The sequence below is a fragment of the Protopterus annectens genome, chromosome 3.part1 (genome assembly GCF_019279795.1).
Source record: "Protopterus annectens isolate FY-2018-M chromosome 3.part1, PAN1.0, whole genome shotgun sequence".
NCBI lineage: Eukaryota > Metazoa > Chordata > Ceratodontiformes > Protopteridae > Protopterus > Protopterus annectens.
Genome location: NC_056732.1, coordinates 1,833,301,900 through 1,833,329,847, shown reverse-complemented (window position 1 = coordinate 1,833,329,847; position 27,948 = coordinate 1,833,301,900). Strand labels below are relative to the sequence as shown.

Here is a 27,948-nt window from a genome sequence, read left to right as displayed (position 1 = left end):
TAATACCATCTATTCCTGGTGACTTTCCTGCAGATTGCTTATGCCTCATCTACCTCAAACGTTGGTATATTTAATTTTTCCATTAACATCGCCATTTGTACCTTTTCTTGATTTCCATATTTCTCTGCTTTGTACACACTTTCATAGAATTTCTGAAATATTTCTAATAATTATACAGGATTTCTAGCTACATTCCTTGTTACAGTTTCCTAAGCTTGGTGACAGCCCTTTCTACTTTCTGTTGCCTGAGACTTTGTGCTAAAAGTTTCTGTGCTCTAGAGCTGTCATCAAAAAACAGTTTAACAGCAATCTTTCTAAACTCATGCATATTATCGAGGTAATCTTTTATTTTCTATTTAGCATTCTACAGTTGCTTAACTTCCTGTTCTGTGGATTCTCCCATTTTGCAATGCTTTAACATTTGTCAGTCCCTCCAAATCATTCTTAACCATATCCTATTTTTAAACTCCACCACCCCAGGGATCACTCCAGTGGCTCTACCCGATAGAGGCTCTGGGAACTAAGGTGGGGTGGCACGATGCCAGAGTAATTCTATGGGCTAGGCTTGTAAAAGGCTCCAGGGCCATTAGCCTAGTACACACCTACGCACCTATAAGAAATTTCTATATTCGCTAACTGCTCATGAATAATTTCCAAAACATATTCCTTAAAGTCCTTCGTTTTTCAAAGATGGGAAAGTGCCAGTGTCCCATTTTTATTTCATTACCTTGTGTTTTTTTATTATTATTATTGATGCATGATCTGAAATATTTATTAGATGCATATCAAGGCCTTCAGTTAAATGCACACATTCCTGTGAAATGTAAATTCTGTCTAACCTAGCCCAGTTTTTATATCTTGGAGAATAATATGTAAATGTACTCTGAACTACGTATATAAATTCGATATTAAAATTTAAGAAAATAATACTAATTTGAAATATAAATTTTTGTTTTGAATCTCTTATCCCTTTTTCTTTAATAAAAAAATTATGTTAATAACATAGCAACCCATATACTTAATTGCTGGAAAAAGCATCATAACAATTATCAATGTCTTAAAGGAAATCCAGATAAGTCAATTGATACTATTTGTCTACAGTTTAATATTAATAATAAAAATATAATTTATCTACAATTAATTTTACATCAATTCAAACCAGATTCTCTCTCTTATCCAGTTCAAGCTGTGATGTGATTCTAGAAAGGATACAAATTTTATTTGAAATAATCTATAATTTTCAAGAATTTGATAATTTAATTTCTAAAATACATGTAATACTGGCTAAAGTCGATTCCAATTTAAGTGAGAAATTTGGGAACTTTTTCTCTAAAGCGCATCTTATATATTTTTTATGAATAAAAGTTAAAAATAATTCTTTCTTCTATTAACAACTCTTATTGGACCCTTTACTGGAGTATATTTACTTGGAAATTTTTGTTAGAGCTTTTTTAACTCCTGTAAGGATTGCTAAAATGAGAAGCGAGAGTACTATAGAATGCTGGAGATGTAAAAATCATATTAAGGGTAATTGGTCACATATGTTCTATGACTGCTCTAGGGTTTGAAATTTTTGGACAAAGGTCCAAGATTTTTTTTAAGATTTGTGGAATGATACTTTTATTTAAAAAAATAAATTATTCTGTTTAATATTTTGGACACAGCAAATTCAAAGAAAGACTATTCTTATCTAATGTGGACAATACTTAAAAATTGTTACAAGGATATGGTATTCTGCTGACTAATCATCCTGAAAACCTTTCATTTTCAAATTTGCATGCTTAGTTATTTCCAGGTGTGCCTCCTGTACCATAGCTATTTGCACCGTACTTTATTAATATAATTCACTATTCTTTCTTTTTTTGTATTTCTCTGTGAGTCCATTCACAAAGACATTACAGAAAACATAATTTTTATATTATTATTGCCAACTTGTATGTATAACATTTTTTTTCTTAAAGTCTAGTTCCAACTTTTATGTTACATGCGTATACTGTTTGGTAGGATGGTCTCTTATACAGTTGTTTTTTGTCATATCCATTGGAGCCTATGTCACATCTTACAAAATGTTTTGCTTTATTGAAAACCTTCAAACAAAAACCAAACACACCCAATACCCCTTATAACCTATGAACTTAATAACACACAAAACTATGTACATCTTAGGAGCAAATGTTTCAAATTCATAGCCACACACACCGACTCAAGATAACCTAAACAAAATGTTATTTCTGCTAAGAAGCATGGTACAGCCTCTGCTTTTAGTAAGTGCTATCAAGTTTTGTCTTATCCTTATAGGTCGCTCAGCTGAGAAAACATTTGAATGCTTTCAGTAAAAATTTTCTCGAAGCCATTTCTGTTTATCAGACTGTCTCCCACAGACATGTGAACCAGACACAAAACTGCTAAGCATACATTGTTTACTAAAAAAAAAGCCTTATAATATTCAATATTCTTTTTCATTTGCTTGCTTTCTTTTATAACTTGTAACTAGATAAAGCTAATAGTCTTAACCCAGTAATTCCTGTATGTAAGAATGAGAAAAAACACATTCATTTTTTCTTTTGTCGTGCTTTTTTTAACCAGATTTTTCTTTTTCACTGCAGTGTCTACATTTCTTAAAAATGAACAAGGAAAAAGAGAGAAAAGGGAGTAAAAGAAAAAACAAAATCACCCATTTATATTAGTATCCCCGTTACACTTACAAACAACTGAGCAATTTTTACTTCACAGTTAGCAAAGAAAATCATGCACCACTAAAGTAGTACCATTAAGAAAAAAAGTTTGTTTTTACTTACAGGTAACTTTCTCTTTCCTCTTCCCCTCTCTTAAGTATTTTCCTGAAGATTAATAATATGAAGTATGGCATATGCTTTAGAGTCCCCTACAAGTTTAACAAAGTCTAGAAAATTCAATATTTCCAAGTTTTCTTGTTCTGCCATGTTTCACAACTATAATTATTGCTTTGTAATTCCTCATTTGCCAGTTTCTAAGTTACTGGTTTTATTCTCTGAACATTCACAACATGAAGCAAGGCATATGTTTTAGAGTCCCCTACAGGTTTAACAAAGTCCAAGGAAGTCCAATATTTTCAGATTGTCTTGCGCTGTCATGTTTCACAAATATAATTACAGATTTGTAATCCCAAATTTGTCAATTTCCAAGTTACCAGTTTTATTCCTAATTATCTCCATCTTCCAAATCCTATATTTGTCTAATAACCAGATTTGGAGCACACACATGGTGTGCCCTTTCAATTATCAATTCCTGTTGTGGAATAATGCTTACCCCATTACTGTTCCTGCTTGCCCTGGAGCCATTAGTAACACACACTAGAACAAAACAAGAGATCAGCATGAAAGGAGTGGTGGCTCTATTTGCTGATGATCTACTGATGCTTCTTCATAACCCTAAAGAGGTACATCCAGCATGCTGGAGTGTTATATCAGGATGGGAATCAATCTCTGGATGTAAGGAGAACCTCAAAAAGCTATACTGATGGGACACGATCTCACTAATACTATCTCTTTTAAAGACCAATATGGCTTTATCACTAACTCCCATTATTTACTTATCTAGGAGTGAACCTAGCTCCTACTTCTGTGGCTACCAGAGACTTAAGCATACAATATATTCTGTACCTATAGAAAGAAGCCTTCAACAATAGATTGTCTCATCAAAATGTCTCTTTACCCCCAGATGTTTTATATATATATATATATATATATATATATATATATATATACATACATATATATATACACACACACACACACACACACACACACAAGTTCATAGGTTGGTATTAGGCTATCGGCCCTAGGGCCTATACAAGCCTAGACATAACAATTCCCTGGATATTTCTTCCCACAATATTTACTTCTCTGGACCCCTGTCATGATGGACATAATCCCTGGGGTGAATTTCCTATCTCCCATCAAATAGTCAAGGTTCCTTTTGAAGAGAGCCAAGGAGTCGCTCTGTTTGACATGTATGGGGAGTCTATTCCAGAGTATGGGGAGTCTCTGGGCCAGGAACCTATCCCTCCAGCATGTTTTGTTCATTGTGATGCCAAGGTTTAGATCACTGGAGCGTGTGGCTCTGAGGGATTGGGATTTCTTTATGTGGAGCATGTCCAACAGCTCGGGGTTTGACATGGCGTTGTATGTTAAGCAGAGATCGATTCTGAGTAGACGATATGCCATAGAGTATAGCTGTAGTGTTTTTAGACGGTCAGTATAGGGCATCTGCTTTAGGCCTGTGATTCTTTTAGTGAGGTATTTCTGCAGCCTTTCCAGTTGTTGCAGATGTCTTGTGAGGTACATACCAAATGGGATGTTGTACTCTAAAATGGGTCTAATGAGGGATGAGTACAGTGGGACAATGACCTCCTTTTTTCTGGATGAAAAGTCCTTAGTGATGAGGTGTGCCACATAGAACGATTTCCTGACTGTTGTGGCGATGTGGTTATCAAAGGTGAGACAACTGTCCACCTGTGTCCCTAAGTCTCTCATCACACTTTCTGTGTTTAGTGCACTGCCACTTATGTGGTAATTCATGGGTACATGTTTTTTCCCAAAGGGGATAATTATACATTTCTTGGCATTAAGTTTGAGCCCATGGCTCTGGCACCAAGAATCTGTTTCTGTAAGGCCCTTTTGTAGAATATCCACATCATTTGGAGATTTAATAATGGCTCCCAGTTTGCAGTCATCTGCGAACTTTGTTAGCCAGAGTCCCTTAGTGTTGGCCTGTACTTCAGAGAAGTAGATGCCAAACAAGAGCGGTCCCAGGACTGAACTCTGAGGGACTCTACTTGTCACTTATCTGGAACTGGATTTGGAGTTGGCTACTTTCACAGTCTGGGTTCTGTCAGTAAGCCAGTTGGCAACCCATCGAGTGACATAGGGATTTATGCCTAGCTTAGTAAGTTTATCTATGATTCCAGAGTGGGGGATGGTGTCGAAGGCCTTGGCGAGGTCCAGATAGGCTGTGTGAACCACCTTACCCTCGTCCACAGCTTGGCTCTGGAGACTGATTTGAAGAAGTCAATCAGGTTCAAGAGACAAGATCGGCCCTTCACGAACCCAAACTGGGTGGGGTCCAGTGTTTGAAGGTTGCCAATGTCTTTGTTTATAAGTTCCATGATAATGCGTTCCATGTCCTTGCAGATCAGGCTTGTCAGACTGATGGGACGGTAGTTCCTGGGATCCAAGGTAGATCCCCCCTTGTGGACTGGCTAACTGTAGCTGTGTACCACTCAGAGGGCACAAAGCCTGAGGTGAGGCTATGATTAAACATGACATTTAGGTGAGGTGCCAGTTCATTTTGTAGTTCATGTAGTACACAGCCCGGGATGTCATCTGGTCCCATGGATGCTGTATTCTTAGCTTTGGAGAGTGCGGTTTCTACCTGTGTGGCTGTGATTACCAGAATTTGGCAATCTTTTGGTATTGAGATGGGCCCTTTAGGGGGTGAGAGGGGGGTGAAGCTGGCACTGAATCGATCTGCCGGGATATTGGCAATATCCTTGGGATCAATATATTTAAAGCCATTCTGTTGCAGTTCAGAGCATATCTGAGCATTGCCATTTAGATTCTTGACATAACTATAGAATGCCTTGTGGTTGTCTTTGGAATCTTTGGCAATTTTATTTCTGTAACTAACTTTGTAGGATTTTATGAGGGATCTCAGCTTCTTACTTAGGCTGGTAAAGGAGGTTTTTTTTGTATCCTGGGATTTTCCTCTTTTCTGCAACAGTTTCTTCCTTCTGTTGTATAGTTTGTTTATGGCAGGGGACCACCAGATTGGCTTCCTTTTTTTGGAGGAGAGCATCTTGGTTCTATTTGGGATGGCATGATTCATGCACGAGTGGATGTGCTCATACAGTGCCTTAGTGAAGGATTCAGCAGTCGAACTTTCAGCTCCCGTTCGCAAGGGTGTCATGAAGTTTGTCACTTCTGACTTGAGTAGCATGAAGTTGGCTTTGGAGAAGTTTTTTACAGAGGTTTCCTTACTGGGGGATGGGGGTGGGATGTGGATGTCAAGGGTGACTTGCTTATGGTCAGACCTGACCATTGAGGGGATGACCACTGGTGTGGAGCATCCATCTCCCATGTTGGTAATGACTGGGTCTAAGATACTGGAGCCCCTGGTGGGACAATGGATTAGTTGTTCCAGGGTGTTGTAATTTATGAATTCCAAGAACCATTGGGAAAAGGTGTTGTTACCCAAGTAGCTTTCCCAGTTAATGGCAGGGTAGTTGAAATCACCCAGTATTAGGGTGTTTGGTTGTATCTTAATAGTTTCCAATATGTTTAGAAAGGTGTAGTGAGAATTTTGGGGCATGGTGGGGGATCTGTAGCAAGCTACAATTTGGATTGCAGTCTTACCTAGTGTTAGCTGCACCTGGAGAATTTCAGATGCATTGTGTTGGGCAACTAGCCTGGAGATGTGAATATGGACACTCCTCCATCTTTAGTGTTTCGGTCTTCGTTTGGTGGCCAAAAAGTGTGGTAAGAGTTGTAGCCTGGTATTGCAGGGGTGCTCTCTGGAGCCTTGAACCAGGTCTCAGTTATTGCACAGATATCGATGTTCTCCATTTTTAGGAGTGCCTCGAGAGAGTGCATTTTGAGGTTTAGACTTCTAGCAGTGAGCAGCATTACCTTCAGATTTTGCATGCTTGCATCTGTTACGGTGGTGGTTTTGTCCTTTGAACCTTGCCTAAAAAAGGCAGTGTGTGTGTGTGTGTGTGTGTGTGTGTGTGTGTGTGTGTGTGTGTGTGTGTGTGTGTGTGTGTGTGTGTTTATATATATATATATATATATATATAGAGAGAGAGAGAGAGAGACTTGTTACACACAGCTTACCCATGTGAATTCCATATTCTATCTTGAAGTAGTGGGACAGACAGATTCCGAACATTTTTATTTTTGTTTTCAGCATCTGTTAGGGGCTCTGTGGTGGCTACACAGATCAGAAACCAGGGGTATAAGGTTACCTAGTCTGTTTTTAGCATATTTGGCCTCTTCATTTAGGTGCTACGCAGATCTGCATCATCCAAATTCAGTCCCTCCATAGGTTAATCTGATGATAGACAGAAGCCAGCGGGGTGGGGTGAGACTATCTCCATCCATAGAATCACAGAGAAAACAAAAGAGTTTACAATGAATTTACACAACAGTATGAGATATTATGGAGGAATGAATAATATAGGCTCCTCAAAATACTTAAATATATAATTAAAATTATTAGGATGGAGGGCCCCACGCATCATCTGGTGCGTCTTCTTCGATGTACACCACATCCAAAATTTACAATTATGTTCTCACTCTTCCTACTACACACTTGGTGAGGAAAGGGCCTTTTGTCATTTGGACACTGAAGGAGCATCTGTCACATCTGAAATCTATTTCACCACTATACCCCTGCCCAACATAGTATTCACTGCTTTCAGCTCTCTTCATTTCTCCATTATCAAACAGACTGTGAAGGCTGCCAGCCTAGCTAGACAGAATTTTGTAAATAATTCTATGTCATTGTAAATATTAATGTGATCCACAGGCTTGTGTTACAAATGTAAGAAAACTGTGTTATGTGCTGAGCTTAAAAAATTTAACCACAGTGCACCCTGCTGGAAGAAAGCTGATAAGTAAGGAATTTTACAACTATGTGTGATTTCAAGCTACGAGCCAGGATGTCTGCAGCTGGAAATTCTTTCTATTGTCTCAAGACAGAGAAAATTACTAGGTTTCACATGTAAAATGTCTTTCTTGCTGTGACTTCCTGGTAGCTGCAAATCATGAAGAAATGTTAAATTTTAAGTTCTATTAGCCTGGGAACATAAGTAGAGGTGACAAGAATGACGTAATCTAAAACGACTCATCAGTAATGTGTATTATCAATTTAAGACTATCTCAGAGAGAAAGAGTGCATTTTGTATTTGCCTTTAGACCTGTTAACAACTCACCAGGACTTCTCATCTATATTTGCTTGCTCTGTAAGTAAGATATTTAAGTACAGTGATTTATCTTAAGAGATAGACAGAAATAGTAAGATTAGTCTAGCTGTTTTCTATATTTATGTCAGACTGTCCTACAATGTTGTTTTAAAATATTTCCTGTGATTTCTGAACTTTCTATTGTCATTGTGTCGAATTAATGAGCATTATCTTGTGTTTTTATTATTTATTACTAAATATTTTAAACCTTTTAACTGTGGCTGTTTTGTGTAGATATATGTTCAGCTCTTAGAGTACTTGCATGTGTTTGGTGATACTGTACAAGCCACTCCAACAGCCTTGTTGTTTGTCACACTTACCAATTGGATAATAACAACATTGCACAGTAGAATTGGACACCCTTTGGTAATGGCCTTTATAGTAGCTGATAGTAGTGGTTGGTGGCAGTTGGTATTACTTTATGGTCTGGGCAGAAGTGGGCATAGCTAGTGAACTTGTGCCAGCCTTCCCCAGAGTGTCTGTGTGTTTGTATACAACTCAAATCTCAAAGAGTATGTGTGTGTCAGTTACTTGGGCAGGGACACGAAGCACTGGTTGGACAGAGAGGGTGCTGGAGGTTTTAGCTTTACCGCTCGGCTGAGATTTGAACCTTATAGCTGTGCCAGTGGGGCGTCTTATTGGGGACCTGGACAGAAAGGGAGAAACCAGCCCCAGACTGACTGTGATCTGTGTGTGCTCCTAAGAGAAATTGTACTTTACTGTGTGTGTACTTGTTATCCTCCCAATGTGGATGCCCCTCACTAGTGTTAATGTTGAGGACTGAGGCTCCTTGATTACTGGGCCAATGCATGAGCGTCACACCTACAACCAGACTCAAACAGTTAATACAGGAACACATCAAAACAAATCATTACCTTTAAACAGGTTGCCACTGTCTTTGTTTATAAGTTCCATGATAATCGTTCCATGTCCTTGCAGATCAGGCTTGTCAGACTGATGGGACAGTAGTTCAGGATCAAGGTAGATCCCCTTGTGGACTGGGTAACTGTAGCTGTGTACCACTCAGAGGGCACAAAGCCTGAGGTGAGGCTATGATTAAACATGACACTTAGGTGAGGTGCCAGTTCATTTTGTAGTTCATGTAGTACACAGCCCGGGATGTCATCTGGTCCCATGGATGCTGTATTCTTAGCTTTGGAAGTCGCGGTTTCTACCTGTGTGGCTGTGATTACCAGAATTTAGCAATCTTTTGGTATTGAGATGGGCCCTTTAGGTGTGTGTGTGGGGGGGTGAAGCTGGCACTGAATCGATCTGCCGGGATATTGGCAATATCCTTGGGATCACTATATTTAAAGCCATTCTGTTGCAGCTCAGAGCATATCTGAGCATTGCCATTTAGATTCTTGACATAACTATAGAATGCCTTGTGGTTGTCTTTGGAATCTTTGGCAATTTTATTTCCATAACTACCTTTGTAGGATTTTATGAGGGATCTCAACTTCTTACTTAGGCTGGTAAGGGAGGTTTTTTTTGCATCCTGGGATTTTCCTCTTTTCTGCAACAGTTTCTTCCTTCTGTTGTATAGTTTGTTTATGGCAGGGGACCACCAGATTGGCTTCCTTTTTTTGGAGGAGAGCATCTTGGTTCTATTTGGGATGGTATGATTCATGCACGAGTGGATGTGCTCATACAGTGCCTTAGTGAAGGATTCAGCAGTCGAACTTTCAGCTCCCGTTCGCATGGGTGTCACGAAGTTTGTCACTTCTGACTTGAGTAGCATGAAGTTGGCTTTGGAGAAGTTTTTTTTACAGAGGTTTCCTTACTGGGGGATGGGGGTGGGATGTGGATGTCAAGGGTGATTTGCTTATGGTCAGACCTGACCACTGAGGGGATGACCACTGGTGTGGAGCATCCATCTCCCATGTTGGTAATGACTGGGTCTAAGATATTGGAGCCCCTGGTGGGACAATGGATTAGTTGTTCCAGGGCATTGTAATTTATGAATTCCAAGAACCATTGGGAAAAGGTGTTGGTACCCAAGTAGCTTTCCCAGTTAATGGCAGGGCAGTTGAAATCACCCAGTGTTAGGGTGTTTGGTTGTATCTTAATATTTTCCAATATGTTTAGAAAGGTGTAGTGAGAATTTTGGGGCATGGTGGGGGATCTGTAGCAAGCTACAATTTGGATTGCAGTCTTACCTAGTGTTAGCTGCACCTGGAGAATTTCAGATGCATTGTGTTGGGCAACTAGCCTGGAGATGTGAATATGGACACTCCTCCATCTTTAGTGTTTCGGTCTTCATTTGGTGGCCAAAAAGTGTGGTAAGAGTTGTAGCCTGGTATTGCAGGGGTGCTCTCTGGAGCCTTGAACCAGGTCTCAGTTATTGCACAGATATTGATGTTCTCCATTTTTAGGAGTGCCTCGAGAGAGTGCATTTTGAGGTTTAGACTTCTAGCAGTGAGCAGCATTACCTTCGGATTTTGCATGCTTGCATCTGTTATGGTGGTGGTTTTGTCCTTTGAACCTTGCCTAAAAAAAAGGCAGTGTGTGTGTGTGTGTGTGTGTGTGTGTGTTTGGGTCTACGACTAATGACCGAAACGACGATTCCCCGACAGGATATTCACCGACGCGAGATGACCGACAGGTAAGTTTATCGACAGGGTTATTTGCCGACAGCGGAAAGACCGACAAGGGAATGTGCGATCGCGACCCGGTAAGTGTGCGACGGTGACGGAGTTAGGAGCGGTCAGGTAAGTGCTCGAGATTGTGGGATGTCGGGTTAGGCTGTGGGAAAGGTGAGTGTGTGTTTGTGTTGGAGGTATGGTTCGGGTAAGGTAAGTGTGTGTTAGTGAGGGACTGTAGTTTAGGGACGGGTTAAGTGAGTTAGGGTTAGGGTGCAGGTAGGTGATGTGTGCGTTAGTGTCGGAGCTTGGGCTAGGGGTGGGTTAAGTGAGTTAGGGTTAGGGTGCAGGTAGGTGATGTGTGCGTTGGTGTCGGAGCTTGGGCTAGGGGTGGGTTAAGTGAGTTAGGGTTAGGGTGCAGGTAGGTGATGTGTGCGTTGGTGTCGGAGCTTGGGCTAGGGGTGGGTTAAGTGAGTTAGGGTTAGGGTGCAGGTAGGTGATGTGTGCGATAGTGTCAGACCTTAGGGTTAGGGTTTGGGTCAGGGCTAGTGTGTATGGTATGTAGTGTAGTGTGTTGTTTACTTTCCGTGTGTCGGTGTACTGATGTTCGGTGTTTTGCGTTGTCGGGTTTGTGTGATGTCGGTCATTTGGTGTCGGTGAGTTTTGTGTCGGGGAATCGTCGTGTCGGTGTTTAGAAGTAGACCCATATATATATATATATAGAGAGAGAGAGAGAGAGAGACTTGTTACACACAGCTTACCCATGTGAATTCCATATTCTATCTTGAAGTAGTGGGACAGATTCCGAACATTTTTATTTTTGTTAGGGGCTCTGTGGTGGTTACACAGATCAGAAACCAGGGGTATAAGGTTACCTAGTCTGTTTTTAGCATATTTGGCCTCTTCATTTAGGTGCTACGCAGATCTGCATCATCCAAATTCAGTCCCTCCATAGGTTAATCTGATGATAGACAGAAGCCAGCGGGGTGGGGTGAGATTATCTCCATCCATAGAATCACAGAGAAAACAAAAGAGTTTACAATGAATTTACACAACAGTATGAGGTATTATAGAAGAATGAATAATATAGGCTCCTCAAAATACTTAAATATATAATTAAAATTATTAGGATGGAGGGCCCCACGCATCATCTGGTGCTTCTTCTTCGATGTACACCACATCCAAAATTTACAATTATGTTCTCACTGTTCCTACTACACACTTGGTGAGGAAAGGGCCTTTTGTCATTTGGACACTGAAGGAGCATCTGTCACATCTGAAATCTATTTCACCACTATACCCCTGCCCAACATAGTATTCACTGCTTTCAGCTCTCTTCATTTCTCCATTATCAAACAGACTGTGAAGGCTGCCAGCCTAGCTAAACAGAATTTTGTAAATAATTCTATGTCATTGTAAATATTAATGTGATCCACAGGCTTGTGTTACAAATGTAAGAAAACTGTGTTATGTGCTGAGCTTAAAAAATTTAACCACAGTGCACCCTGCTGGAAGAAAGCTGATAAGTAAGGAATTTTACAACTGTGTGTGATTTCAAGCTACGAGCCAGGATGTCTGCAGCTGGAAATTCTTTCTATTGTCTCAAGACAGAGAAAATTACTAGGTTTCACATGTAAAGTGTCTTTCTTGCTGTGACTTCCTGGTAGCTGCAAATCATGAAGAAATGTTAAATTTTAAGTTCTATTAGCCTGGGAACATAAGTAGAGGTAACAAGAATGACATAATCTAAAACAACTCAGCAGTAATGTGTATTATCAATTTAAGACTATCTCAGAGAGAAAGAGTGCATTTTGTATTTGCCTTCAGACCTGTTAACAACTCACCAGGACTTCTCATCTATATTTGCTTGCTCTGTAAGTAAGATACTTAAGTACAGTGATTTATCTTAAGAGATAGACAGAAATAGTAAGATTAGTCTAGCTGTTTTCTATATTTATGTCAGACTGTCCTACAATGTTGTTTTAAAGTATTTCCTGTGATTTCTGAACTCTCTATTGTCATTGTGTCAAATTAATGAGCATTATCTTGTGTTTTTATTATTTATTACTAAATATTTTAAACCTTTTAACTGTGGCTATTTTGTGTAGATATATGTTCAGCTCTTAGAGTACTTGCATGTGTTTGGTGATACTGTACAAGCCACTCCAACAGCCTTGTTGTTTGTCACACTTACCAATTGGATAATAACAACATTGCACAGTAGAATTGGACACCCTTTGGTAAGGGCCTTTATAGTAGCTGATAGTAGTGGTTGGTGGCAGTTGGTATTACTTTATGGTCTGGGCAGAAGTGGGCATAGCTAGTGAACTTGTGCCAGCCTTCCCCAGAGTGTCTGTGTGTTTGTATACAACTCAAATCTCAAAGAGTGTGTGTGTGTCAGTTACTTGGGCAGGGACACGAAGCACTGGTTGGACAGAGAGGGTGCTGGAGGTTTTAGCATTACCACTCGGCTGAGATTTGAACCTTATAGCTGTGCCAGTGGGGCGTCTTATTGGGGACCTGGACAGAAAGGGAGAAACCAGCCCCAGACTGACTGCGATCTCTGTGTGCTCCTAAGAGAAATTGTACTTTACTGTGTGTGTACTTGTTATCCTCCCAATGTGGATGCCCCTCACTAGTGTTAATGTTGAGGACTGAGGCTCCTTGATTACTGGGCCAATGCATGAGCGTCACACCTACAACCAGACTCAAACAGTTAATACAGGAACACATCAAAACAAATCATTACCTTCGTATCATTTTATTAGTAGAACTCCAAGTTAATCAACCAGTTCCTATTTAATCTTGCACCGACTGAATCACTGACCGCTCTACATTTGATCACATATGCCCCATTCAGGATAGGCTCATCCCACTAAAACAAGTTGAAATTTCAAAAAAATTACAAAACAAAATACATTATATATATATATATATATATATATATATATATATATATATATAGATATATCTATATAAAAGATACACCCTGGACGGGCAAAAAATCAGGGAAAGAAAAACATGGGAAAGAAACTCAAACAACTCAACTGTTTACAATAAACCGCCGCACTCAGTTAAAGAAAAATGAAGTTAAAGCTATTTACATCAGTTCATTACAACAACTACACTTCAGACACCCCAAAAATATTCTAGGCCTCTACTGAACAGCTAAGCACACCAGTGATCTTTCTCATAAAAAGCAACCACTTAAAAAACTTATTAAACTACTAAAATGTACAAAACATAAAATCATTTAATACAGTTATGAAGAAACTTTAGCTCTGACTTTATTGTAAACATTTAATTTAATTCTGGAGGACAGGAGGCTCAAACATAAATTCCATGTATTTTCTTGTCTCTCTGTCATATTCTATCACCTCCTCTGAAATATATAGGACTATTTTCTAGTATTAAGAACCTAAAGTTGTGAATATTATTTGTGTCATGGACATGTTTATATAATTAATTAGTTTCAATACCTCTTCTTATGTCTGACATATGACTACAGATTTGATCTTTAAACCACTGGTTTGTTTTCCCTATATAAAATGAAGGACATTTGGTACACTTGGCCATATATATTAAATTCTTAGTGTTACAATTCCTACATGCTTGTACATAAAACATGTCTTTTTTTAACCGCATGAATAAATGCTTTCTATGTACAAATGTATTTACAAAACATGCAGCTATTGCACTTGTAAGTGCCCCTTTTGTTTATTTTCTGATCTTTACTTTTTATTTGTTCTTTGTAGCATAATCTATTTTTAAAGTTCTACATGTTCTACAACTAAAAGCTGGATTTTCTGCACTAATGTCTTTCAGATGTGGTACCTGGGACAATAATGGCCAATATTTTCTTACTATATTCTGAATGTTTCTTGTGTTCTGATTGTAGGTCAAAACAAACTGACAGTCTATTTCCTTCTTACTAACTTCTTATTCCAAGGTATGTCAGAAATGTTATAAGTGTATATAAAGTATTCTTGTCATTATTTCATTTTTAATATGGTGTGATTCTTTACTACCCTCTGTTCGTAAAATCATCAACCATGTTGTCCAATTGTAAGAATTCTTCCTTCTGTGTATTTATTCTACTGGCTCACATCATTTGATTTCTGACAATATTATGAAACATAAAATACAGATGCATACTATCATGTGACAAATACATGCATTTCTTAACTTCCTTTTTATAAAGGGTTATATTTAGTTGCTCTTTAACATATTTTTTAAAGTGATGTCTAAAAAGTCAATATTTCTATACTGTATATTATTTTTAAACTTTAAACAGGATGTACCGGTATGAAGACATGCTATGGAGTCATTTAATTTACATACTGAGCCATCCCAAAGAAGAAAAAGATCATCTACAAATCTTTTGTAAAAAAAAAAACAAAAAAAAAAACATATTATTAAAAAGACTATTTCCCGATTCAGACAAAATTCCTTCTAATTCCCAATAATTCATAATTATGTTTGCATAAGTATTTGCTACTGGGGTGCTTATTGCTATACCTGTGACCTGTTGATAATACTTACCTTGGAATAAAAATATGTTATTCAAGGACAATTTTTAATAGGTCACATATGAGATATATATTAATGTCTTGTAAACTTGGTTGTTTCAAAATATATTTTCTTACCATCTGGACACCCAAATCATTGGGAATGCAAGTAAATGAAGAGCCTACATCAAGTGTACCTATATACCAAGTGAGTACACTGTTATCTTTGGTCCATATGTGAGAGCTATCCTTAGTAATGGTAGTAGACGTGCTCAAAACTTTTTTAACTCACTTTCTAAGTACTTAGAAATGGGTTCTGTGACCAATCCTTGTGCAAACACTATTGGTCATAGTGGCAGAGTTGCCTAGGATTTATGTATCTTTGGGATACCATAGATAACAGGAGTATTCACGTTTCTACAAGTAAATAATAATAAAGTTCCTTACTTACACGTGCCTGCTGAAACATATCCACAATCTGTAAAGATACTCCTTTACTAATTTTCTTTACTATGCTTGCATTAATACACTCGTAACTACCGTGTTTAACATTTGTAACATGTTATCTACACAATATGTTTTACTTAACACAACCATTCCACCACCTTTGTCGGCAGGTTTTACCACAATATTATCATTATTACAGAGTGTCTCAATGGCTGTACGTTCACCTCTTTACAAATTATAAAAGTTTTTTTTAAACTACTATAATACTGCTGATACAGCTCACTGTCTACCAACATCTCAAACACAACTAGATTAGGTGGTGGTATAAATGTACTGTTTCTGCACTGCACCATTTGTTAATTAGATGTTCATTGCCAGGATTATCATGTTGAAAAAACACTTTTAGATTTAATTTGCGAATAAACATTTTAAGTGCTAATACAGTTTGTGAAATATCTACACTACTCACTGGAACAAAGTTAGTCCTTTATTAAGTACACATAATTTAGTGTCACTCAAAGAATATGTTGGATGCTGAAATACCTGTTAACTGTTCTTTTCCATAACTGTTGAATTACTTTGCTTCTGTCCCCACTGACTGGTGTGCCATTTTTTTGGGTGGTAAGGGAAATGGGTCTTGTTGTCCAAACAAAAAATATGTTTAAATCCACATACTTCCAAAGGGTCGCTGCTGTACTTAGGTTAGCATCAACAATTGTTCATTGAGTATTCAAAGAGGTGGAAGACTGTCTTGATGTTACCAATGCACCTATGGCCGACCTGAATACTGCTGTAGTAGCCACTACAGGGGGCATGATGTCATCAATATGAGATGAAGCTTCTTCAGATCCATGACTGGTCCATTGTACAACAAAGTTATTCTTACCAATGGCCCTCTTAAAGTTAGGCCAAGAGAAAACCTCCCCTTTAGTAAAGCCGCTGACTTCACACTTAAATTTTCACTTTTTATTCTCAATACGTTTAAGAGCAAATGTTATTTCAACCAGAGCCACTTATTCATCACATAATTCTGTCACTTCCTTTTCAGTTTATTTTCAACAGTTTAAAAGAACCTATTCAACAAAGACGTACTGAAAAGATAAACTTAAGTTTAAATACTGCCACTCTTCTAGCAGATTGGGATACAAGTCTCTATAAGTAGGCATTTTTAATATGCACAGTCCTACAGGGAACTGTTTTTGTCTCAATGTAAGAGTTAAATGTGAGGCATTGCCATTGCATTTTTTTTTAGATGGTACATTTTATTCCCAAACGAATGGAGTTTTACCTAATATTGTTGAACATATGTCTTGATGTCAGGTTGTGCCATAGCCATTTCGGTAGTAGCAAACAAAACTTCCAATAACGGACTTTCTTTGATTTCAAGTAGATCATGAATGTGTTAACTAGTGTGCCGTAACACATTATTAGTGGAAGGAAAAATTATACATATGTCTCATGTTCGACCAGGAATACACCAAGAAAACAAGTAAATTACAAAGAAAACCTGGTCAATAAATCTAGTTGCTGATATCCTTGTACAAGGGAGCCATTAGGCCCAGGCATAGGACCTGAGCTAGAACACTTCTTAGAGGTAGCTCTGGCCCCGGGCCTAGTTACGCTCACAATCCTGATGCCATTCTGTGTGCAAGGAAGAAACCAATGCTGGATGACATCTCAAAGGAACGTTGCCGATAAAAGATCGTTCGTCAGAAGTAGAGGTCTGTTGAGTGATTCTGGACCCCACTGATGAACTAAAAGCCAAGAGCCAAGGCCTGTGTAGAAGCTGAGGGACCCAACTGCATGTTGAACTCCAAACGGGTCTCCACATAGTCCTACACCACCACCTTGGTCGCAGAAGGGGAGGCTGCAAAAGTGTCTTGCCTTCTTCAGTGAGAATGAGCTTTGGGGGACTGGCAGATGGTGAACAGTTGTCATCTGAGGCCCTAAGCTTGAGTCATTTTTCCTTGTCCTTCCTATGTTTAGAGAGCTCAACCTCAGGACAACTGGCTGACTCCATTCAATGTGAGGAAGATGGCAGACTAAGATGCCTAGCTAAGATTTCAGCTCTACACCTAATAGTCCTAGAATTTAAATGGGTGCAAAAACTGCAACTAGGGATGTTGTGATCAGGGGCTACACAGTGGCACACAAGGAATGAAAGTCTGTGCGGGATTTGTTTACAACAGTGGAGACAATTTAACCTTATCTGACATAGGTTAAAGCAAAAATAAGAGTTCCCCAACTGGATACTTAGCTTTAGATGACTTCTCTCTGGTGTAGACTCGCCGACCCACTGAATCACTGCTTCGGGCTCTGACGGCAAGAAAAGAGTGATGCTATGGCATTGGCTAGTTCTTTTATACCCCAGCACACTGATCCTGGATAGGATGTCTGCTAGCCTTAGGGGAGGGAGATTTTTACTCTGGTAGTTGAGCCGGCCAAGGGTTTCCACAGCAGGAACTCCCACAAGTCAGGACTGCAACAGTGAAACATGAAAAACATCAGGTGCCTAAAAGGAATTAAAATCCTATGATCCAAACAGTCAATGGAAGAGGACTGATGTTGGGGTGTATCAAACATCCCTGTTCTTGTGTGAGTAGATTCATTCTGTGACGAAGCGTGTGTTAACCCCCCTGGCCATTTCCAAATGTAAGGAGAACCACAGTTGCAAGGGCCAAAAGGGAATCACCACAATGATCTTGGGGGATTCCTTCTGAATATTCAGAAGTACCACTGATATTAGTGGAATGGGTGGGAAAGGTATATAGGACCATTGCTGTTCAAAGAAAAGAAAAAGCGTCTGTCTTCTGGGCCTTCTTGTATGGAATCCTTTTGCCAGTTGATTGTTCAGAGAGAAGGCAAACAGGTCTACTTGAGGAACTCCCCACAGATGGATTAAATATTGGAAGATCCTAAGATCTGGTTTCCATTCATGATGGTCTGCCCTGGTCCTGCTCAGTTTGTCTGCCACACAAGTGTGCTCTGATGGAATGTAGCATGTCTGTAGAGTAAGACTGTGCTGTGAAGCCATATTCCAAGTTTACATGGATAGTCTACATATGGGGTATGAGAGGTCCCCCCTTGATTGTTAATGTACCACATCACTGTGGTATTGTCTGCAACCACTTGAAGATGACCCAGGGATCAAAGATGGTTCAGAGAGTTGAGTGCCTTCACCTGGACAAGCATCTCCTTGATATTAATGCGTTTGCATTGGTCCTTGGTGTTACACATCCCCTGCATTTTTATCTCTCCTGAAAATGTTCCTCAAGCAAAGCCTGAAACATCTGTGGTGACTGACTGCTCTGCAGCAAGGAGGGAAAAGGAGAGTTCTTGATTTAACGAGATCTGTTGTCTCTACCAAGTTATTTCTCTTCTGATAAATGCCAGTACTCGGATCAGAAAACATAAAGGGTACTGATGCTGGGATCAAAGAGATTTCAGTTACCCCTAAATCTTTCTCATGTGGAACCTTGCCAGGGATATTATGAGCATCATAGATGCCATGAGACCCAAAATCCTATATTAGCAAATGGAAAAGTTTTTTTATTGATTGCTCTAACCTCTGCAAGAAGGGTATCTGAGTTGCAATCTCTTATGGCGAGTCAACTCCACCTTATTTTCCACAAAGACAGAGGTGCCAAACAGTAAATCTCTATCCAAGGAAGAATTTAAAATTTAATTTTTTACATCATCTGGGAGGCTCTGAAAATGCAAATGCAGCCAAGCAAAACTGCTTAAACAGTACCAGCACCCATAGCCCTGGAAGAAGTACCAACAGAGTCATACACACACTGCAAACAATGAGTAGTAATCTGTGCATTGTTTGAACACTTTCAATTGATGGGTAGTTCTCATAGTTTTAAATTCTGCGTTATTCAGATAGTGAGTGTAGGAAAACATGAGGGTGATATTAAACTTCTCACTGAACTAGCTGAATGTAAATGGATAGATTATTTTAGAGCAGCAAATAGTCCAGGACTTAAGTCAGAATAGTTTAAAACCTATACTTAAATTCAAACATGATTGTACTTATAAAATGTTTTATATATGTAAGCGGGCTGTATAAGAATATATATGTAAGAATATATATGAGTGTATATATGTGTATGTTGATTTCAAAATCATATTTATAAGGCTGTCTGTAAATGGTTTTGAATGCCATGGTCTTGTGGCTGGTTTTAATTAGCTAATTTTCAGCATGTGACTTAGTCAGTGTGCATCTAAAAGGTATCTGATTGGATAACCATTTGGATAAATATGACTTTCTGCCTGTTGTTTTAGTATGCATTGTAAAAAAGCTTTGCGTGAAAGCTTTGCGTTGTGTTGTTTGCTTTTATTAAAGACCTTACGGTGTATTGCCTGCTTGATTTTTTGGAGAATAAACTTTAACATATGAGCCAGACAATTTAGAATTTTGAAATTCAAAGTTGAAGTATATACTACACTTTGTTCCCATACCTATCAATAATTTTCCCATCCTTATTAGAAAGAGTAGGATTAAAATTAACAAAGTGCTTAACAGCAGAGGAGTCAGCTAAGTTATAGCTATATGGGTCAGGTTTGGGAATACTGTATAAAAATTTAAAAGGACTGAAGAACTTTATACAGCCTGTCTTTTTAAGAACAGCTGGCTGACTATCAGAAAACTGCAGGCAGTAAGGCACACATCCTGTAAAGCAAGCAGGACAGGAGGAATATGTTGGTTCCGGAAAGTCCTTCTGTAACTACTCATAGTATTTTTGAGGGACTGAGAAACCTCAGTGTTTTCCCAGTGAAACCTCAGTGTTTTCCCAGTGAAAACCCTGGGCATTCGAGGAACAGTCTCACAAAAACAGAAACCCCCCACAGGGAGAATCAGAAAGTGAGCTCTCCTCTGAGTCTGAATCAGAAATCTGAGGACAAAACCCTAAATCTGTCCCTGCATCTTCCTGTTCAAATTAAGAAACTTGAATCTCTTCAGGAAAGGAGGCACCCTCTTTCCTTTAATGGAAACTCCTCTACAAGAAGAAGCAACAGCCTGAATCAAAACCTGACAAGTCCCAGTAAATTACTCCTATCCAAAGAAATTTGAGGAGGAGCAGATACACATTTGGTTTTCCATTTCTTTTTGACAGGAAAATTGGGGCGAATCGTGTTACTAATGTCAGTCATTGCTTCCCCAGGGATGGGTAAAGCTTTCTGACACAACAGGGAAACCTTCCCTGCTGCCTCCCCCAGGACTGACAAGAGTGGTTCTCCCTTGCCTAGTGAGGGGACCCCAAAAGCCACAAAGGACATGGCTAAACAGTGGTCCATAGTGGCTCCAGCTGCTACACCAGAGGGATCTTGGGTAAAAGATGAGTGTTCTGAGGTACATCAAATGGCCACAGCAGAGTCACCCACCTGAGGCTGAGACAAATTGCTAGCCTGCTGTGGTAGCAAGGCTGTTTCCCTAACTTTTTCTTTTTGTGGCTGGAAGAAAGACCAGCTGCGGAACTGACAATCTAAATGGTCCCTCTATTCTGTGGAAAACAAGCAACAATGGTAGTAAAGTTATTATTTACAATAGCAGTGAAGTTATTATTTTTTGAGGGGGAGATTAACACAGTAAAAAACATGTTCAAAACCTACGTCAGCCCCACAATGTTAAAACAAAATCTTTTCTGTGGAGAAATTGTGTTTGTCAGTTAGATAACACTACTTGTAAGCTGGCAGAAACAGAGAGTGCTCTGTTTAAAAGTACATTTCAGTCTCGAGACAATCCATTAAAACACAACACTCCCAGCTTTAAAATAACTTTCCTGAAGAGGAAAGTAATAAAATAGCAGTAAAAAAATAAGAAAGTGGAATGTTTTTTTTTTCCCCGAAAGTGAACATATCTATCTAGCACAAGCTGATCGTTGATCCTCAAAAGCTTCAGAGGAGTGTACTCTTTGTTGGCAGTAAAGCTCTGAAGGGCTTTCTGCATAAACTTGTCTTTTAGTCAGCTCAGCTTGAGCTGTTTGACAGTTTGGGTGCGTGGAAGGTGCCCTGAAGCTTTGGAAGCTGGACGGCTTTTATATCCTTGGTAGGATATAACCCACACAGTTAAGGCTACTGCAGCAGTGATCAACATAGTGAACATCTAAAATATCTGGAAAGCTTGTCTACCAACAAACTCTTGAGCACAACAATAAACCCATGTCAATTTAACGAGGACAACATTGATTCAGGACTTAACGCAGCACCATTACTGCCCTTAACTTCCTTCTTCATAATAATTTTGAAACATGAAACAATATCTCCAAACGGGAGCATCTTCTTATCCTTGAAAAAGGCATTGATAAGGTAGATCACAGACTACTTAAAAACTGGTTTCCTGTAGATTCTAAGGAAATATTTGCTTTTGTTTTCAAAATTACCTTCCAACAAAACATTCATTGTTACTTCAGGGCCACATTAGTCACGTTCTGGTATTCTCTCCAAAGGAGTACCCCAAGGCTCTATACTAGCACCTCTTTTTTTTTCCTGTTTATTAATCAACTTCACACTTACCTCCTACACATCAGTTTATTACTATATACTAATGATATTGTTTCCTTTCATCACAACAATTTGCCTCATTACTAGAAATATCACTTCACTTTGACTTCTCCTCACAAAAGGACTGGTCATAAGAAAATTAATTAGAAATAAATATCAAAATAATCTAACATTACATTGGCTGCCACCACAAAAATAAATAAATATATAAATAACATAAATAAATAAATAACCCCCACCCCCGCAATCACTTCTCGATTGTAGATCCCAATGGAATTCTACTTCCTGCTGTACAGGAATAACAATACCTTGGCATTCTGATTGGTCAGTTCGTAACCTTTCAATCTCAAATCAAACCTCAGTCTCAAAAAGTAGTACATCTTAAAATTGCACATATATCCTCCAATCTTCCATATATTCTTCTCCACAGACTGGAACACAGCATCCAAATTTATAACTTCAGTTCATCACAAAGTGCTTGTTTTTCACTGAGAAGTGAAAAAAAAAGTTCTTAGCTTTATCCATCTCAACCAATTGAATGATTGCTATTGTATTAGAACATACAAAGCAAACTGGCTCCTCCTTAAAGCCAGAATGACATTCCTACAAAAAAAATTAATGTTAAAGTTCTAAAATTCTACTTCCACCTCTGAGCAACACAATAAAATCCATTACTTTGATCACTCCCTTAAAATCAGAATGCTCTACCATCCCACAAGCCTCTGTTTACAGGTGAAAGCACATTCCAAAACTCAACTTCATCTATCTGATGGTTTCTTACTATATACTTCTAGAAACAGACTGAAGATTAACACTACTTCCTTGCCTGGTAGATCATCATGTTGTGTGGCCCTGGAACCATACTCTTTATCTACATATACCATGTGCTCACCGTTCTCTATAACCATCTTCATGTTTAGATCCAAGATCACCATCCTTACCTATAGACACCATGTGATCAAAGTTCTGTGCCATCACCTCCTGGTATAGCAGTTTGTCCCATTTGGTTAACATCTTCCATTCTTCCATTGAAAAGTCCACAGCAACATCTTCAAAAGTTTCTGGAATCTGAGATAAAAAAAAAAAACAGGTATAACATTTGTTCTGGAAATATAAACACTTCAAAACAAGCAGTGTTAACATCTGCTACTTAAATGACATTCATCTACTGCCATGTTTAGTAGTGCCAAATCTGTTCTCCTGTATTTATGTTCTTACTTCTACATTTGTTCCTTGCTAATTGGGAATGTTGAAAAGGAACAGCCTGCTTCATAGGGATTCCACATGCAAAATCTCTAAAACAACACTAGACAATATAGCTGTTTAGAAATTGTCATTATTATAGTGGAAAATATGCAAAGTATCATTATGTAAATAAGAGAGCAATACACAGGTATAACCATATTTATATGTGTTTACTAGATACAGTGTATCATTATGTAAATAAGACAGCACACACAGGTATAACCATATTTATATGTGCCTACTAGAAACAAGAGGGAGGAGCGTAGGGTGACATACAAGAGTGGAGGAAGATGCACACAGGTGGATTATATCTTATGTAGAAGGGCCAGTTTGAAGGAGATTGGAGACTGTAAAGTGGTGACCGGAGAAAGTGTAGTTAGGCAGCATAGGATAGTGGTTTGTAGGATGACGTTGGTTATCAAGAAGAGGAGGAGGAGTGTGAGGGCAGCACCAAGGATCAAGTGGTGGAAATTAAAAAAGGGTAATTGTGAGGTGGAGTTCAGGGATGAGTTAAGGCAGGCACTGGGTGGCAGTGAAGAGTTACCAAATAGCTGGGTAACTACAGAGCTAGTAAGGGAGACGGCTAGAAAGGTGATTGGTATCACATCTGGACAGAGGAAGGACGACAAGGAGACATGGTGGTGGAATGAGGAAGTACAGGAGAGTATACAGAGAAAGAAGTTGGCAAAGAAGAAGTGGGATTGTCAGAGAGATGAAGAAAGTAGACAGGAGTATAAGGAGATGAGGTGCAAGGCAAAGAGAGAGGTGGCGAAGGTCAAGGATAAGGCATATGAAGAGTTGTATGAAAGGTTGGACACTAAGGAGGGAGAAAAGGACCTGTACCGATTGGCTACACAGAGGGACTGAGCTAGGAAAGATGTGCAGGAGGTAAAGGTGATAAAGGATAATGAGGGAAACATACTCACAAGCGAGGAGAGTGTGTTGAGGAGATGGAAAGAGTACTTTGAGGGGTTGATGAATGAAGAGAATGAGAGGGAGAGAAGGTTGGATGATGTAGGGATAGTGAATCATGAAGTACAATGGATTAGCAAGGAGAAAGTAAGGATAGCTATGAAGAGGATGAAGAATGCAAAGGCTGTTGGCCCAGAAGACATACCTGTGGAAGCATGGAGGTGTTTAGGTGAAATGGCAGTGGAGTTTTTAACCAGATTGTTTAATGAAATCTTGGAAAGTGAGAGGATGCCTGAGGAATGGAGAAAAAGTGTTTTGGTACCGATTTTTAAGAATAAGGGTGATGTGCAGAGCTGTAGTAACTACAGAGAGTTTAAATTGATCAGTCACAGCATGAAGTTATGGGAAAGAGTAGTGGAAGCAAGGTTAAGAAGGGACGTGATGATTAGTGATCAGCAGTATGGTTTCATGCCAGGAAAGTGCACTACAGATGCGATCTTTACTCTGAGAGTGTTGATGGAGAAGTACAGAGAATGTCAGAAGGAGTTGCATTGTGTTTTTGTAGAATTAGAGAAAGCATATGACAGAGTGCCTAGAGAGGAGTCGTGGTATTGTATGAGAAAGTCAGGAGTGTCAGAAAAGTATGTAAGAGTGGTACAGGATATGTACGAGGATAGTGTGACAGCAATGAGGTCTGCGGTGGGAGTGACGGATGCGTTTAAGGTGGAGGTGGGGTTACATCAAGGATCAGCTCTGAGCCCTTTCTTATTTTATTTTATTTTATTATTTATTTTTTATTTTACATTTGTTAACCGGGCTAGTCTGGCTGGATACATGTCTATTTTCAGCAGAGGCCCGAGGAGAAAAGCTCCACTAACATACTAGTAACTTATAATAAAGAGAACAAATAATCAAATAACAAAAACCAAAACATAGACAAAAACAAACAAAAGTATACAAACATAAAAGCAAATAAAGGAACAATTATTATGTAGTATAGTAACATAAAATGCAGAGGTATTATGACAAGAAAATAACAATGGAGAGGCAACCTTCTTTTGTAATAATTGCTAGAATAAGACTGACTAGTAAATGAAGAAGATTGAAACTAAACTGACATATGGAGAGTCAAATAAAAATTACACTATTTTCAATTTAGAATAGAACAATTTGTGCCAGGGCACTAGTATTAGGAAAGAGATAAGCATAGAAGAGATCTGTATAAAGGTAGAAAAAGAAAATATGGCAAGATGCAAGTGATATAGCATGTAGATGGAGGATGTAGGAAGTGTAAGGAAAAAAAGAGAAAAAGAAAAATCCTGTAAGTTGATCAGTAGAGTCAATGATCAAAGGTAGAGAACAACCAGTGGAAGTGAAGGGGAGGGACTGGAAAGAGGGGGATTCTATGCTGAGCTCAGTCAGGATTAGAGCATGGGCATGGCCAGTGGGTTTGTAAATGGTTTCTTATTTGTTTTTTGAAAAGGTGAGGTGAGCTTAGTGTGGTCAGGTCTATGGGAAGTTTATTCCAATAAGATCCTACAGTGTTGGAAAATAAGGAGTCACCAGCTTTATTGTGGGATTTGCAATGGTGATGGACAGGTTGACAGACGAGATCAGACAGGAGTCCCCGTGGACTATGATGTTTGCAGATGACATTGTGATTTGTAGTGAGAGTAGGGAACAGGTGGAGGAGACCCTAGAGAGATGGAGATATGCTCTAAAGAGAAGAGGAATGAAGGTCAGCAGGACTAAGACGGAATATGTGTGTGTGAATGAGAGGGAGGATAGAGGAATGGTGAGGATGCAAGGAGTAGAGGTCGTGAAGGTGGACGAGTTTAAATACTTGGGGTCAGTAGTTCAGAGTAACAGTGAGTGTGGAAGAGAGGTGAAGAAGAGAGTACAGGCAGGATGGAGTGGGTGGAGAAGAGTGTCAGTTGTAATTTGTGACAGACGAGTACCTGTAAGAGTGAAAGGGAAGGTCTACAAGAGGGTAGTGAGGCCAGCTATGTTATATGGGTTGGAGACAGTGGCACTGACAAAAAGGCAGGAGTTTGAGCTGGATGTGGCAGAATTAAAGAAGTTAAGATTTGCAGTGGGTGTGACGAGGGTGGACAAGATTAGGAATAAGTATATTAGAGGGTCAGCCCAGGTTGGAAGGTTTGGAGACAAAGCCAGAGAGGCACGATTATGTTGGTTTGGACATGTGCTGAGGAGGGATGCTGAGTATATTGGATTTTTACGTGCCGAGTTACCAGCCCTGACGCACAACCTTCAATGAAGGAACGCCATTCACGCATGCCTCCATGCAGAAGACCTGTGTATACTATCTTATTTACATAGATACTTTGTATCTAATAAACACATAAATATGGTTATACCTGTGTACCCGTGTCACTATTAGACAGAGGCACAGTAAACTAAACCTTAAAAAGGGCACAGTATACTCAAATCAAGGGGTGGCGTAAGCCATACAGAATCGGGCTAGGCTTATAATTGCCCCAGGGCAGATAGCCTAGTATGAACCTATGAACCTAAAAGATGCTAAGGATGAAGCTACCAGGTAACAGGAAAAGAGGAAGGCCTAAGATAAACTTTATGGATGTGGTGAGAGAGGACATGCAGGTGGTTGGTGTGACAGAGCAAGATGCAGAGGACAGGAAGAAATGGAAACAGGTGATCTGCTGTGGAGACCCCTGATGGGAACAGCCGAAAGAAGATGATGATGACTAGATACAAAGTATCATTCTGTAAATAAGACAGCACACACAGGTATAACCATATTTATGTGTTTATTAGATACAAAGTATCTATGTAAATAAGATAGTATACACAGGTCTTCTGTGTGGAGGCATGCGTGAATGGCGTTCCTTCATTGAAGGTTGTGCGTCAGGGCTGGTAACTCGGCACGTAAAAATCCACTACCAAACATTAGCGGACCAGAGTTCTGCTGTAGCCACCCCTAACCGGGATAAGCCGAAAGACACAACAACAACGCAGGTATAACCATATGTATGTGTGTTTATTAGATACAAATTATCATTATGTAAATAACAAGGCTTATACAGGTATAACCATATTTACATGTGTTTACTAGATTCAAAAAGTATCATTACGTAAATAAGACGGCAATATACAGGTATAACCATATTTATATGTTTACTAGATACAAAGTATCATTATGTAAATAACATGGCATACACAGGTATAACCATATATATGTGTTTACTAGCTACAAAGTATGTTGTTGTCTTTCAGCTTTTCCTGGTTAGGGGTTGCCACAGCGGAACACCAGTCCACTAATAATTGGCAGTAGATCTTCACGAATGCCGATGTGCCAGCTCGACGTTCAACTTTCAGTGAAGGCATGCCCATTTACGCATGTCTTTCGAACGCCCACCCAACCGTGGGGAGGACATGCAGACTCCACACAGAAGGTACTCCCCGCACTCCAGCCGAGAATCGAATGGGAGAACCTCTTACTGTGAGGCAACAACGCTACCGCTGCACCACCGCGGCTGTCTATAAATAACACAGCACACAGGTATAACCATATTTACATCTGTTTATTAGATACAATGTAAATAAGACAGCATACACAGGTACATCCGTATTTATGTGTTTACTAGATACAAAGTATCATTATGTAAATATGACAGCATACACAGGTATAACCATATTTATATGTGTTTATTAGATAAAGTACCATTACTTAAATAAGAAAGCATACACGGGTATAACCATATTTATG

General features: G+C 39.1%; 1 protein-coding gene across 2 annotated transcripts in view; it reads right to left on the bottom strand.

Annotated features, from left to right (window-relative positions):
- Positions 1–27,948, bottom strand: part of LOC122798724 (gastrula zinc finger protein XlCGF26.1-like) — a 135,609-nt gene that overhangs the window by 69,107 nt on the left and 38,554 nt on the right. For both annotated transcript variants that reach the window (XM_044067822.1, XM_044067823.1), the window contains exon 2: positions 22,985–23,111. In XM_044067822.1, coding sequence (XP_043923757.1) covers positions 22,985–23,111 — 127 coding nt within the window. The remainder of the gene's footprint in view (positions 1–22,984; positions 23,112–27,948) is intronic.